The sequence below is a fragment of the Dendrobates tinctorius genome, unplaced genomic scaffold (assembly GCF_039654945.1).
Source record: "Dendrobates tinctorius isolate UK_male_01 unplaced genomic scaffold, ASM3965494v1 ptg000011l, whole genome shotgun sequence".
NCBI lineage: Eukaryota > Metazoa > Chordata > Amphibia > Anura > Dendrobatidae > Dendrobates > Dendrobates tinctorius.
Genome location: NW_027361679.1, coordinates 78,535,516 through 78,550,787, shown reverse-complemented (window position 1 = coordinate 78,550,787; position 15,272 = coordinate 78,535,516). Strand labels below are relative to the sequence as shown.

Genomic DNA, 15,272 nt, shown 5'->3' with positions numbered 1-15,272 from the left:
CCTGGCGGTGTGCTTTGGATCATTGTCATGTTGAAAGACCCAGCCACGTTTGATCTTCAATGCCCTTGCTGATGGAAGGAGGTTTGCACTCAAAATCTCACGATACATGGCCCCATTCATTCTTTCATGTACCTGGATCAGTCGTCCTGGCCCCTTTGCAGAGAAACAGCCCCAAAGCATGATGTTTCCACCACCATGCTTTACAGTAGGTATGGTGTTTGATGGATGCAACTCAGTATTCTTTTTCCTTCAAACACGACAAGTTGTGTTTCTACCAAACAGTTCCAGTTTGGTTTCATCAGACCATAGGACATTCTCCCAAAACTCCTCTGGATCATCCAAATGCTCTCTAGCAAACTTCAGACGGGCCCGGACATGTACAGGCTTAAGCAGTGGGACACGTCTGGCACTGCAGGATCTGAGTCCATGGTGGCGTAGTGTGTTACTTATGGTAGGCCTTGTTACATTGGTCCCAGCTCTCTGCAGTTCATTCGCTAGGTCCCCCCGCATGGTTCAGGGATTTGTGCTCACCGTTCTTGTGATCATTCTGACCCCACGGGGTGGGATTTTGCGTGGAGCACCAGATCGAGGGAGATTATCAGTGGTCTTGTATGTCTTCCATTTTCTAATTATTGCTCCCACAGTTGATTTCTTCACTCCAAGCTGGTTGGCTATTGCAGATTCAGTCTTCCCAGCCTGGTGCAGGGCTACAATTTTGTTTCTGGTGTCCTTTGACAGCTCTTTGGTCTTCACCATAGTGGAGTTTGGAGTCAGACTGTTTGAGGGTGTGCACAGGTGTCTTTTTATACTGATAACAAGTTTAAACAGGTGCCATTACTACAGGTAATGAGTGGAGGAAAGAGGAGACTCTTAAAGAAGAAGTTACAGGTCTGTGAGAGCCAGAAATCTTGATTGCTTGTTTCTGACCAAATACTTATTTTCCACCATAATATGTAAATAAAATGAAAAAAAACCAGACAATGTGATTTTCTGGATTTTTTTTTCTCAGTTTGTCTCCCATAGTTGAGGTCTACCTATGATGTAAATTACAGACGCCTCTCATCTTTTTAGGTGGTGGAACTTGCACTATTGCTGACTGACTAAATACTTTTTTGCCCCACTGTATGTCATCCCCTGAGGAAGAAGTGGTATACACTTTGAAACGCGTTGGAAAATAAACAGTTAATCTTTCTCATAACCTGGATTCGTGAATTTGTCAAGCAGCGCACTGAAGTCCATGAATTTATTCCATAAAAATCTGAACTATATTCAGGAGGGCTGATAAAGGCGGAAATTGTTGGAAAGAGATTACTAGATATCCGAAGCCTTATCACAATTAAATTACACAAATACTTATCTCCCTCTGGACAATAATCCAATACAGAAATTTAAAAGTAGCTTAAGATCTTTACTGAGAAAAAATGTAGAAAAAGGGATTCTTTCAAAAAAGAAAGCTGAGAAATAATTACCAAAATATCCAGAAATACCTCACTGGTACATTATTCCCAAAATTCATAAGTTGATGCAACAACTCCCTGGCCGCCCAATTATGTCAGGCATAAACTCTCTTACAGAACCCCTATCCCAGTATTTGGACTAGTTGCTAAAACCTTTAATGGAAAAAATACCATTCTTCATAAAAGATTCAGGAGACTTTTTGAGAGCACTAAAATAAATAGATTGGCAAACTAGTTTTCCTTTAGTATCTATAGATGTGGAGAGCTTATATACTCGTATCCCCCCAAAAAATGTGAATTGAAGCTATAGGCAGAATGTTAGCCAATACTAACAAAAGTCCTGATTATATAGCTTTTGTCTTAGAAGCATTAGAATTTATACTATCCCACAATGTTTTAAATTTTTAGACAAGAGGTATCTGCAACAAGTCGGGACTGCCATGGGCACACCAGTAGCATGTGTCAAATTTGTTTTTAGTATCCTTTGAAGAAAAGTATATCTCCAATATATCCAACCCATACCTTAGGTACATACGCACATATTTAAGATTTGTAGACGATATATTTATAGTATGTGATCGAACTGAGAAAGAATTCCAAGAAATTATACCATACTTAAATACAGTCAATACAGAAAACATGCGTTTTTCATCATGCTTTGGAGGAAAAAATCTGGAACACTTAGATGTAAAAATTAATATAATGGACGGACAAAAGTATTCAGAAAATCTACAGCTACGAATATGATGCTTCACTATAAAAGTACACACCCCATGCATACCAAAAAAAGGTTTACTGTACAGCCAAATGCTGAGACTACGGAAAATTAAACAACGACATCATATTTAACAAACAGATAGATGAATTAAAAACTCACTTTCTTGAAAGAGGCGTAGCATCAATACTAATGGAGGCATATGATCGAGTGAATATATTATCCCAAATGGAATTACTTCAAAGGGATAATAAAAATAAAAATAAAAATAAAACAAGCAAAAATAATCAGAAAATGAATTGCAGAGAGTCATATTTAACCTCTAACAGAGCCAATTTGGTACTTAATGACCAAGCCAAGTTTTACAATTCTGACCACTGTCACTTTATGAGGTTATAGCTCTGGAACAATATTACTTGCGTTTATTTATGAAAAAAAAAGAAATTTGGCAAAAATTTTGAAAATTTTGCAATTTTTAAACTTTTGAGTTTTGTACCCTTAAATCAGACAGCGGTGTCACATCAAATAGTTAATAAATAACATTTCCCACATGTCTACTTTACATCAGCACAATTTTGGAAACATAATTTATTTTTGTTTGGAAGTTATAAGGGTTAAAATTTGACCAGCGATTTCTCATTTTTCCAACAAAATTTACAAAAGCAATTTTTTTTAAGGGAACAACTCACATTTGAATTAAGTTTGGGGGTCAATATAAGAGAAAATTCCCAAAAGTGACACCATTCTAAAAATTGCACCCCTCAGGGTGCACAAAACCACATTCAAGATGCTTATTAGCCCTTCAGGTGCTTCACGAGAACTAAAGCAATATGGAAGGAAAAAATGAACATTTTTCATTTTTTCACAAAAAAATCTATTTTGGAACCAATTTTTTTTATTTTCAGAAGGGTAGCAGGAGAAAATGGACCAAAAAATGTGTTGTGCAATTTCTCCCGAGTACACCGATACCCTGTATGTGAGGGAAAGCCACTGTTTGTGTGCATGACAGGGATCAGAAGGGAGGGAGCACCATTTGACTTTTTGAATGCAAAATTGGCTGGAATCAATGGTGGCTTCATGTCGCGTTTGAAGACCCCCTGATGTACCTAAACAGTGGAAACTCCCCAATTCTAACTCCAACCCTAACCCTAACAAACCACTCATCCTAATCCCAACCATAACCATAACCCTAACCACAACCCTAACCCCAACACAACCTTTACCCTGATCCCAACCCTAACCATAACCCTAACCACAAACCTAACCCTAACTTACCCCTAACCTTAATCCCAACCTTAACTGTAATCCCAACCATAGCCACAATCCTAACCCTTGCCAAACCCTATCTTTAGCCCAACCCTAACTTTAGCCCATTTTTTGTGAATTCACTTTCTGGCCTACCTCTGGGTGCTAGTGAAGGTAGTGGAGATGGTTGTATTGACAGAGGGGTCGCGAGTTCTCTTTCCGGGCTCCCTCTGGTGGTTACAGGAGGTAATGGAGCTGATCTAATTAACAGAGGCCTGCCACCTGATAATGAGGGCGATTGAACATTGGGAGTTTCTGAATGGATTTAAGACAGCCGACTCCCTCTATCCCTGCTGGTGGTTTTTTCCTGCCTCCTGAGGTCTTAGTTCCAGCTCAGTCCCTGCATGCTCAAGCTAAGTGTTCTTTTGCTATTGTTCACATTTGATTTGGTTTTGTCTATTTCATTTTTGTGTGGTCAGCCAGCCCCAGCTGGGGCTGTGCTGAATTTCCATCTTTATGTTACTGTTTGTGCCAGTTTGTTTTTGTCCCTTATTAGATTGGCCTCTCTTTTCTCTGTTTTCAGAATATACCAGAATGCTGATATAGTGGACGAAGTCTAGTGACTTCAGTATTTTTTCTATCAGACGTGTTGGGCATTTTTGCAGAGCTTTTTTTGCAGACAGTGTCTTTCCTTTCCTGTCCTGTCTAGTTAGTTTGGGCCCCATCATTTGCTCAGCCTATTTTTCTACCTGCGTTTGTGTTTTCATCTTGTCTCACCGATAATATATGTTTGGGGGCTATCTATTCCTTTGGGGTCTGCTCTGGGGCAGTTTAGATTTCCCCTTTCTTGCTTTAGGCTTATTTAGTTCTCCAGCTTTGTCGAGACATCTAGAATCATCGTAGGTATGCTCCATGGCTACTGCTAGTTGTGTGGATAGGATCAGGGGTCTGCAATCCGCTTAGTTGCCAACCTCTCTGGTTTTCTGTGGCTTAGCTTGGTCTTGTTTTCCTCCTCGGTGACCCAATCATAACACCCATCCCTAACCCTAGGCCCAACCCTAACCCTAGCCCAAACCTATCTTTATCCTAACCCTAACTTTAGCCCAACCCCAACTATAAGCCCAATCATAACCCTAACTCTAATAGAAAAATGGAAATAAATACATTGCTTTTATTTTATTATTTTTACCTAACTTAGGGGGTGATAAAGGGGGTTTGATTTACTATTTTTTTATTTTGATCACTGTTTTAGGGTCTATCACAGTGATCAAAATTAACCAATAGGAAAAATTTCCTATTGTTGGCGGGTGCCGGCCAGCAGATCTCGGTGGGCACACTGTGCATGCGCCTGACATTTTCTTCCTGGAAGAAGACGCCGACAGCCAGGGGGATGCAGGAGTGTCCAGGGATACTGGGAGGTATTGGGGGAAATCAGAGGCACCCATTTATCTCTCCTCTGATGTGCGATCACATCAGAGGAGAGAGAAATTAAAACGGACAAAGATCTACAAAAAATTGGATCCTTAAATCCTCAATTTTCACATCGAAGAACTCATAATATAACGAGACATATTAGTTCACACCCGTTTATTATCTACTAATAACAATTGGTTAAAAATTAATACTCCAAAAGGGAACATTAAATGTGGAAATGGTACAAGCTGCCATTTACATGTCACCATCAATTCCTTACGTATTGGATCAATTTCACAAACAGTATCAGATTTCATATCCTGTAAAACTAAATTCGTAGTGTATATTTTATTCTGTCTGTGTTTATTTTACTACATAGGAAAAATAATAAGACCATTAGCCACCAGATTTCATGAACATTACTGATCAATCACTTCAGGTAAGGGTTCTTTAAAACTTATAAGGCATAAACAAGAAAAACATGATTCCAATCCCTAAAACCCTGCAATTTGCAGGTCTCGAAGTAGTTAACTATCCATCACATGGTGCAAATCATAATACAATCTTACTTAGACAGGAAGCCCAATGGATCATGAAACCTAACTCGCAAGGTCCTCTTGGACTAAATGATAGACTAGATCTATCGATATTCCTCTAATAACATTTAGTGGTCATCTGCAATAGAATGTAATTACTAAATGAACACTGTATCTATTATGTATTTCTCACTATATTTATTTCACATATGTCTATTATAGTTCTTTGTATGGTCCAACTCCTTATAAAGGAAATGACCTCACGTAATTACTCACTTGGACCTGTTGAAGTGATCACATGTGAAACGGCCGTTGTTCATTTTTTCTCTCTCTGCATGCCTCCATAACCTGCACATCCAACTCACTGTCCAAGCCGTACATGGTGAAATAAAGGACTTTGCATTATATGCTCAACTTGGTGAGTGACGCACTTTTTCCTTTGGAATATTTAGTATAATTGTTTTTACAGATGAGGTATCTTGAAATTGAACCCAAGGTTGAGCCAGACTTGTGCAAGTTCACACTTCTCTTCCTGATATCTTGGATGATTTCTTTAGATTTCCCATGATGCTACACAAAGCAGTGTGTTTCAGGTGTGCATTAAAATGCATCTACAGGTGTGTGTCTAATTAACTCAGGTGTTGCCAAAAAACCTATCTGAAGCTTCCAAACACAGGACATCATCATATGGGCAGTCCAGAATTGTTTAAAGGCATAATAATCTTAGTGTGAGTAAACTTTTGACTTTGTAGTAAGTAATAAAAATGCCTTACACATTCTCTCTCTCATTATTCTGGCATTTGGCAAATATTAATAATAATGGTAATCCTAAATGACTTAAAATGCAAAAAGTTTATTCTGATTTCATGTCAGATATTGAGAAAAATATGCATATGTGTCTTTTTATAGTGTATGTAAACTTCTAGTTTCAACAGTATATAGATAGATAATTGGGATGCTTTAGCTAGAAAAATCTTTTGTTCAAACAATTGAGGATCTGTTCACATCAGCTTTGAAGTCTCTGGCACAGATTCTATAAAATATGCAAGCATGCAGTCCGGTAAAATGCCAAGCCCCACAGATTTCTATTGGTGTCCGCCATGTCAGGAATTCTGCAGTTCCATTATTTTTATTATTCTGCTCCTATGTCATAGAAGAACAATACAGATGTGAACAGAGCCTAATGCAATAAACTATATCTAGATCGTTACTTTGTTCCAAGCTACAACTGTTTAGATTGTACTTGCTTTTCAGTTCAAAAATATTCTCTATTGCATTAAACATTCACAATAAAATTAAGTAAAGCAGTCAGAACAGTTTACTCATACTTATACTCACAATCCCATATTACATTGTGAATTCTGTATTGCTTTGTGTTTTGCTTCTTTTCAGAAACCTACCTCTTGTCTCATCAGCAAACTCTCAAGTGTTGATTTACTACTAGTAGCATCTTGCTCTTGCTGCTCTAAGCAGATCTTCTGATGTTCTATAGCATGGTATGCATTCTTAAGACTGCCTGCCAGAGCTGATCTTCGCTTTTCTGACCTAATTACCTCATTTTTAAGTTCATTTTTCAAAATTCCACTGCGTGAGGATTTACTGGAACTTAAGGTAAGGAAAAAATTAATTCACAAACAGTACAGTATACAGTTAGGTCGAGAACAGTGGACAGTGACACAAGTTTTAGCATTTTACCTGTTTATTAAAACAAATTAGAAATTCAGTTATATAATCAATATGGGCTTAAGGTGCAGACCCTTTAATTTGAGGGTATTCAAATCCTAATTGGAGTAAGGGATTAGTAATTACAGCTCTTTGATGTGTTGGTGCATCTTTTTCAAGGGACCAAAAGTAATAGGACAATTATCTCAAAATCTTTTTAATCTGCTGCATGGTCCATTCCCTTGTTAATCCATCATCAATCACACAGTTAAAAGGTCTAGAGCTGATTCCAAGTGTGGCATTTGCATTTGGAAACTGTTGCTGTGAACCCACAACATGCAACATGTGGTCAAAGGAGCACTTAATGGAAGAGAAATGGCTCATCATTAGAATGAAAAAAAAGAAAAAAATTCATCAGAGATAGCAGAAATGTTAGGAGTGACCAAATCAAGATTTTGGTATATTCTGCAAAAAAGGAGCTCACTGGTAAGCTTGGTAACTCAAAAAGGCCTGGACATCCATGAAACACAACAGTGGTGGATGACTGCAGAATCTTAGCATGGTTAATAGAAAAAACTCCTTCACAATATCCACCCAAGTGAAGAACACTGTATAGGAAAATGGTGTTTCAAAATCTAAATCTACCATATAGAGAAGACTTTAGGAGAACAAATAAAGAGGGTTCACCACAAGATACAAACCATAAATCAGCCATAAAAATAGAAAGGCAAGATTAGACTTTACCAAAAAAAATCTAAAGGAGCCAGTCCGGTTCTTAAAAGCATTCTTTGGACAGATGAAACTAAGATCGATCTGCACAAGAATGATGGGAAGAAGAAACTTTGGCGAAGGCTTGGAACAGCTCCTGATAAAAAATTTACCACATCCACTGTAAAACATGATAGAGGCATTGTGATGGCATGGGCATGCATGGCTTCCACCAGCACTGGGTGATTAGTGTTTTGTTGATGATGTGACTGAAGACAGAAGCAGCTGGATGAATTCTGAAATGTATAGGGCTAAACTGTCTACTCAGATTCAACCAAATGCAGCATGGATGATTGGACAGTGCTTCACATTACAGATGGACAATGATCCAAAACGTACATCGACAGCAACCCAGGAGTAATTTAAGGCAAAGTAGTATAATATTCTGCAATGGTCGAGTTCTGATTGAGCTAACAGGCCCAGGTATAAGGATACTAGCTGTCATCCTGCAGGGAAAGGAAGTGTCATTCAGCAGGGCCTTTGTCCTTCAGGACTTGCAGTGAAATTATGCTAAATGCTGTGGCACTGAAAGCTGAAGTTAAGAGTAGACATGAGCTCAATGAGGAGCAAGCTAGTGGGCTGAGAGAATGAAAGATAGTGACTGATGCCTGCAGAAAGTTCAGACCCCAAATAGTTAACTTGTAAGAAAATCGAAAGTTAGTGTCAGGACTAGTAATGAGCAAATCGATTCAATATGAATCAAATTTAAGTAAAATTTTAAGAAATTCCCAACTCTTAGCCAATGCTACCAATTTGCTATTCAATTTGCGCAAATTGGCAAAAAATGCCATTTGACATTTTATAAATTGCAGAATATTGTATAAGATGCATAAGTCTGACATGACCTCAGCTGCTGATACACAGGTTTCCCCATAATGCAGTGTGGTTATCACTAGAGATAAGGAAACTTGTTCAGAAAACGTTCGCCAATCTCAAATTAGGCATGAAAATTGCACATTTGGATTCATGTTCGGATTCCCAAGCTTTTTTGGGTCGCTCTCCCAGGGCTGTGGGGTACTCGGTACCGGGCCCATGTCAGGGGGATGTGTCATAGCAGCAGTGACCCGGTCCGTGGCCCTGGGCGCCCAAGTAATGGGGGATGGATTAGTGTATGACGCCACCTGTGGTGTTTGGAAAGCAAGATGTTAAGCCAATGCTGCGTGCAGATCCTCTGGGGCTGATGGTGTGTTGCAGCATAGATGGTATAGCTCCCCACAGGTGAAGCTGTAGCCCCAGGGCAGTGTGTAGGTACAGGTAGTGTAAAGGATGATACCCAGATGTAGCGGTGATGATGGTGTTGGCGCACAATGACTGGAAGACACCAGGGCTTGCAGTTTCAATGCTTTACTCACAGTTCTTGGTAACCACTGGTGCCCGCTTCCATGCCGTGTCCTCCGGGGCAGAGACTCAATCAACCTCCCGGGAAAGTTAGGCTTCTCCTCTCCAACACTCCGCCAACATGTACCTTTCCTGAACGACTCCTCTATTGCGCCTCTTAGTGTGAAGAGCTCCAGTACCGTGGTTACTCTGAAATTCCTCCTGTCAGATGTTCCTAACAACTCTACTTGTATGACAGACAGCTGTAGCCTGATCAGGGACCTCCTGGATCCCGGCTCTCTATCCGTGTTGCTGTTGTGTCCCAAGTCTTAGATGTTCTCCTACTCCTTCGTTCCGCGCTGTTCCTTCTTTCTCTTATGGAAGCTTAGGTTGCAGTTCTACATCTTTCTCCTTCTGTTCTCTTTCCCGTGCCAGCTGGCTCAGATCACTGAGGCAGCTGCAGCACTCCTTCCTCCATCCCTCTTCCAGGGATCCATCCTCAGACTCTCCTGACTGACTGACCTCCAGACTGATCTGTAATTCTAAACTTTCCCCCTCTTTTATATGGATCTCAACTCCACCCACCTCCCAGCACATCTCGTGTTACGAAGCAAGGAATCACCAGCGGTGCTCTGCTACCCTCTAAGCATGAGCCGCAATGTGATCAGTGATGAATTATCCTGTGTGTGGGATGCATGTGTTGGAGTGAGGAAAGGAGTTCCCAACTTACCTAGGCGGTGGGGCACTACACCTTAGGAGAAGGTGCAGTACCTCTGTGGCGAATGAGTACACTGATGATACACAGATGATATCCCTTTGTCATCAGTGTGACACATACCAGTGCCTGGGAATCACTGCTACTGTTTGCGCTGTTCCCCAGCACCGGGTGCTGAAGTGAAGACAGCTCACACCACTGTCTCTGCTTGCGCTGTGATCAGCATTGGCAGGAAACAATGTTGAGAGTTGTATTCAACTGTTAACAGTGAGAACAGACAGCAGCTGATGGGAGCATTCATCAGCCGCCACCTTTACTATAAATATCTAAATATATTTAAAAAATGACATGGGGTTCTCGTGTATTTTTGATAACCAGCCAGACAAAGCTGACAGCTGCGTGCTGCAACCCTCAGCTGTCAGCAAGGCTGGTTATCAAGAATAGAGGGATCCCCACACCATAATTTTTAATTAGTTAAATAAATAATTTTAAAAAACAAGCTAAAGCAGACAGCTAGGGGCTGCTATTCTCAGCCTAAAAATAGCATCCCGCAGCTGCCCTAGAAAAGGCGCATATTTTAGATGCACAAATTCTGATACTTTGCCTGTCTCTTCCCACTTGCCCTGTGGTGGGGGCAATTGGGGTTGAAATTTGTAGGGATGATGTCACCTTTGTAATGTCCAGTAACATCGAGCCCATGGCTTAATAAAGGATAGGCGTCTATAATTTTGGTGCTTTGCCCAGCTCTTCCACTTGCCCTGTGTGGGTAGCAAGTGGAATTCATATTTCTGGGGTTGATGTCATCCTTATTATCAGGTGACATCAATCCCACAATTAAGTAATGGAGAGGCGTCTATAAGACGCTTATCCATTACTAATCCTATAGTTGTATTGTAAATAAAGACACAGGCAGAATAAAGTTGTTTAATTGAAAGAATGACACAGACTCCTTTAATGAATCTACATTAATCCATACTCAAGTCATCACCTACTCCATGAAAGCCATGGTCTCTTGTAATGAAACAAAAATAAAATAATAACTGTCCATCGTTCTGCGGCTGTACGCAGCGTCCATTTCCGCAGCAAATACTGAACGTGGAAACATAGCCTAAGACAGGCTTTTGAAAGGTTGGTGCCAAGCGTATGGGTCTTCTCTCACGGATCACCTCCCTGGAGCACTACTGGAACCTGATGCCGATCTGTGTAGCTAGAGACACCAGGTCATCCAGAGAGGAGGATATGTCGTGACCGGCCAGCATGTCTTTGATTCGCCCAGAAAGGCCCTTCCAGAAGGTGGCCACCAGTGCGTCGTTATTCCAGGCGAGTTCAAGTGAGAGTGTGCGGAAAAGTACAGCGTACTGGCCCATTATAAGGTTTCCCTGATGCAGACTGAGGAGAGAAGAGGACGCAGAGGACGCAAGATTAGGCTAATTGAAAACCTTCCTGAAGGCCTTTGGATGACTGGTTACAGTCCGTTGGTAGGAGAGAATTTTATCATGCTGCTCCTTATGGCGGGAGATCTCCAGGTACAGATCTCAGACGGGGAGGTCTGGGAGCCAGCGGATTCCATGGCCTGTGCAAACTGTAGCGGGCTAAGTGGTGGAACCACTGTGCCAGGGTCCATGGAAAGCCTGGAGGGGCATAACTAGCAGCCTCAACAAATCCGACCTCAGATGCACAGCGGCATACGATAACATGATCCGAGGAGACACCAAGGAGGTGGAACAGGTGCTACACTAGGACCATGGGTAGATGTCAGCTGACCCCCTAGTGATGGGTAGTTGGAACAGGCCAAAGGAACGTACAGCGGATGCAGGCAGATGCTGTAAGAACACCGAAACCGCGAATGCAGATGAGATTGGCTGATGTCCAAATGAGCACTGGCAGGTGCATCTGGACGGGCTGACATAAAGATGAGAATAGGCAGGTGAGGCTGGACCTGCTGACGTAGTTATGAGCACTGGCCCATGGTAAGCTGGACCGTCTAATAGATAGGCAGGTGGGCATGGCTAGTAGACAGGCAGGTGGACATTGCTGATAGACAGGCTGACAGACATGGTTGATAAATAGGCCGACGGGCACAGTTGATAGACAGGCAAGTATACAGGAATATGAGCACTGGGAGTGTTTAGGAACAAACTAACAATGTTGCACAGGCGCCTCACTTTGGGTGAAGGTGCCTTCAATAATGAGTGTCCCCCAGCCATCGGCTGGGGACACTTTAGGACAGCTCCTTAAAGTGAATGGAAACAAATGCAGTGCGTGCACCCCAGGTGTTAGCCGAAGCAGAAAGTGAGAAACGAAAGCCGCGATGATGAGTAAGTCGGTGTCTCTGCCGGGGAAGAGGGGCAACAGGCGCTACAAATTGTACTATATGTAGGACTATGGGGAGTGTATTATACTATATGGAGGACTATGGGTTGTGCATTATACTGTATGAAGAACTATGACGAGTGAAGTATACATTATGGAGGATTATGGGGAGCGTAGTATACTATATGGAGGACTATAAGTGCATTACAGTGTATGGAGGACTATGGGCTATGCATTATACTATATGGAGGACGATGGGGAGTGCATTATACTATATGGAGGACTATGGGGTGCATTGTACTGAACGAGCAAATACTGTTTATTCATCTAGTGATTGATTTTATGCCATAAAAAATCATTGCTCTCAGCAGCACATTGCTCAGTGAAAGCTGCAGATATGCTGCTGATAATATGATACTGTATGGGGACAGATTGATCTATTAGTTATTGTTCTATCCCCATCATTCTACATCCTGTGTAAGGGGGCCGGGAAACAAGCACTGAACGACTTCAATATTGATGATCACGTACCTTAATTGCCTAAACTCAGCACATGTAAATACAAACAAAATGTTTCTGTATGATAGTGCACTATGTTAGCATATGGGGCCCTGTAAAGAGGTTGGTTTAATAATGTTCATTGCGTTATTTATGTCTGTTTGCTTATTGGGTATTGCTACATATTTTATGTAGTACCTAATTCATGTTATGGTACTTCTACCCCTTTTGGGTGTTACCATTACTGTGTTGTCATGTTCTTCACTGTATATAATGTAATAATGTTTACTATGGCTCATGTACAGTTTAGCGAAAGTGAAGTGCACCCTTCTGACATTACATGGGGGCACCTTAGTATAATAGTTCTCATAGATAAGGGTAAGTGTAGTTTCTTTGTGGGCCTTCTAGATGGGGGCATACTAGTGTGCACGGTTAGGATAGGTAATAGCTAGTTTATAGGGGATTAAAGATAGGTGCTGCTGGGTGGTAAGTCTGGAGTTTTAGGAAGTTAAGTCAGATGGGGCCAGGGTGCCTGAAGTGTCCACATGGGCTATAGGTCCCTGACAGCTCGGAAGCCACGTAACAATAAGTAGCTGCAGCCCACGGTATCCACGGCCACTGGGCATCATTGCAATGGGCCAGTATAGGAGAAGAAAGATGTGGCGACTCATAGCCTGGGAGGATGCCTTTAGGGCAGGAGTCGGTTGGAGTGAGCAACTGAAGGAAGTTGGACCTTCGACGGGAACGGTACAGACGCACCAGATGCTTTACCAGAGGCAACCAAACCAGGTGACTGATGATTTCGAGTCTGGGGCGAAACAAGCAGAAGGAACTGTCATCATGGCAAGGTTAGGCCAGGAAGGATCTGGGGAGTAGTCTAAGACGGTCCGGTCCAGACGTGTGCTGCACAGAAGCGTCAGCAAAGTAGGGAAAGATGAGGAAACAATTGAATTCCATGATGTGAACACTGTGGATGTAACGTGTGAAGTACTAAGTAAAGAGAATGTACAAGTTATCCTGGACTGTGTCTCTATTACTGGGGGTCGCCTGGAAGAGGGGCCATCGCCGCCTGGGAAGTGCCCGGGGGGACCTGAACCTGGAGATGCAGGTACACTTAGAAGAGGATTACAGTTTTTTGTGAGGCACGTTCAGGACACAGATGCTTCAGTGTCTCTGGTCACGACTACAGTCCTGCAGACTCCCGTAGATACCAATGTCACAAATGAGGAATAAAAAGACCAGGTTTTTCAATGTATCCACGCTGACCACACAAGGACAGAAATATTCTTGAAAGCTTTATTGTACCGATGCGTTTTGTGGCAAATCTTTGGCCCTGAGGAAGTGGCAGATTTTCCACAAAACGCGTCGGCACAATATAGCTTTCAAGAATATTTCTGTCCTTGTGTGGTCAGCGCAGATACATTGAAAATCCCAGTCTTTTTCTTCCTCCTTTGTTAAAGAGCATGAAAGAGGTTGTATGCAGTCCTAGGAGACCTCAGAGTGTTACACCTTATTTCAGGGGAATTGAAAGCTTTCTGAGAGATTTGCAATGATTGATTTGTTGCAAATCAGGCTTTAATGAAAAATTTGATGAAACTGGAAAATTAAAATTTCTAAATATTTGCTCATCTCTAGTTAGGACTGTAGGAGTCTGGTTGCCAACAGGGGTAAGAATTGAAGTCTTGGATAGAAATTGTACATGCTATAATTATCTTGTCTTGACTGCTTCTCTTGCTTTGATTGATATGATTTTGTTCTTCTTGTATGTAATATTGTATGAAAAAATTTAATAAAAATTCAGTTATAAAAAAAAACAAACAGGTGATTGCTTGATTTTTATGACATGGAAGAATTAAAAGTGTAATTTGTCACATTTCCTATTTTATTTGTACAATACTTATAGATTATTTAAGATATTTACATTGCAAAAACACTGTTTCTCAATATTGTTTACCTTAGAAACCCACTGTCAAAATCATCTGTTAGGTAAACTGACATATTTTTCCTTTGTGATCTGGATTGAAAAACATCCACACGGCTCTGGAAAATTAAATGATAAAACAATTTATACTAACATTAACAAAATAAATAAAATAAAGCATGGGGTCTCGTTACTTAGGCCTGTTTCACACATCAGTTTTTTCAAATCAGTCAAAATCCGCCAAAAGGTGAAAATGGCAGATCCGCTTTTCTTATGGCGGAACCGCCATTTTTTCCCATTGAGATACATTAGTGGCGGATTTTGGCGGATGGTCGTCCATTACGTCTGCTATTCGGCGGATCCGCCAGATTCCTGGCGGATTCTGTCTGAGTTGAACGGACCTTGCAACGTTTTTTGGCGCCGTCAAAATGGCGGACGACGGCGGATCCGCCGGCGGAATCCGCTAAATCGCACTGAGCATGCTCAGAAAGATACTTTTCCAGACAGTCCAAAAACTATATAAGGTGGGCTAATTAATCATTGGGCCCAGACATCCGGCACCAGCCACACTGAAGAGACAGAGCTAGAGACAGACAGACAGACAGTACCTGCCCAGCAGCAAGACCCCCAGCTGAGTTATAAAACCTGCCCAGCAGCAAGACCCCCAGCTGCAAGACTCCTGGAGCAAGAGTCCTGACAGAACCTGCCCAGC

General features: G+C 41.6%; 1 protein-coding gene across 1 annotated transcript in view; it reads right to left on the bottom strand.

Moving 5' to 3' along the window:
• The window catches only part of LOC141048148 (uncharacterized), a 217,609-nt gene that overhangs the window by 190,433 nt on the left and 11,904 nt on the right, over nt 1–15,272 (bottom strand). Inside the window, exons 2-3 of the mRNA XM_073543592.1 lie at nt 14,594–14,679; nt 6,767–6,971 (exon numbers count right to left, since the gene is read on the bottom strand). Of these exons, the coding sequence (XP_073399693.1) occupies nt 6,767–6,971; nt 14,594–14,679 (291 nt within the window). The remainder of the gene's footprint in view (nt 1–6,766; nt 6,972–14,593; nt 14,680–15,272) is intronic.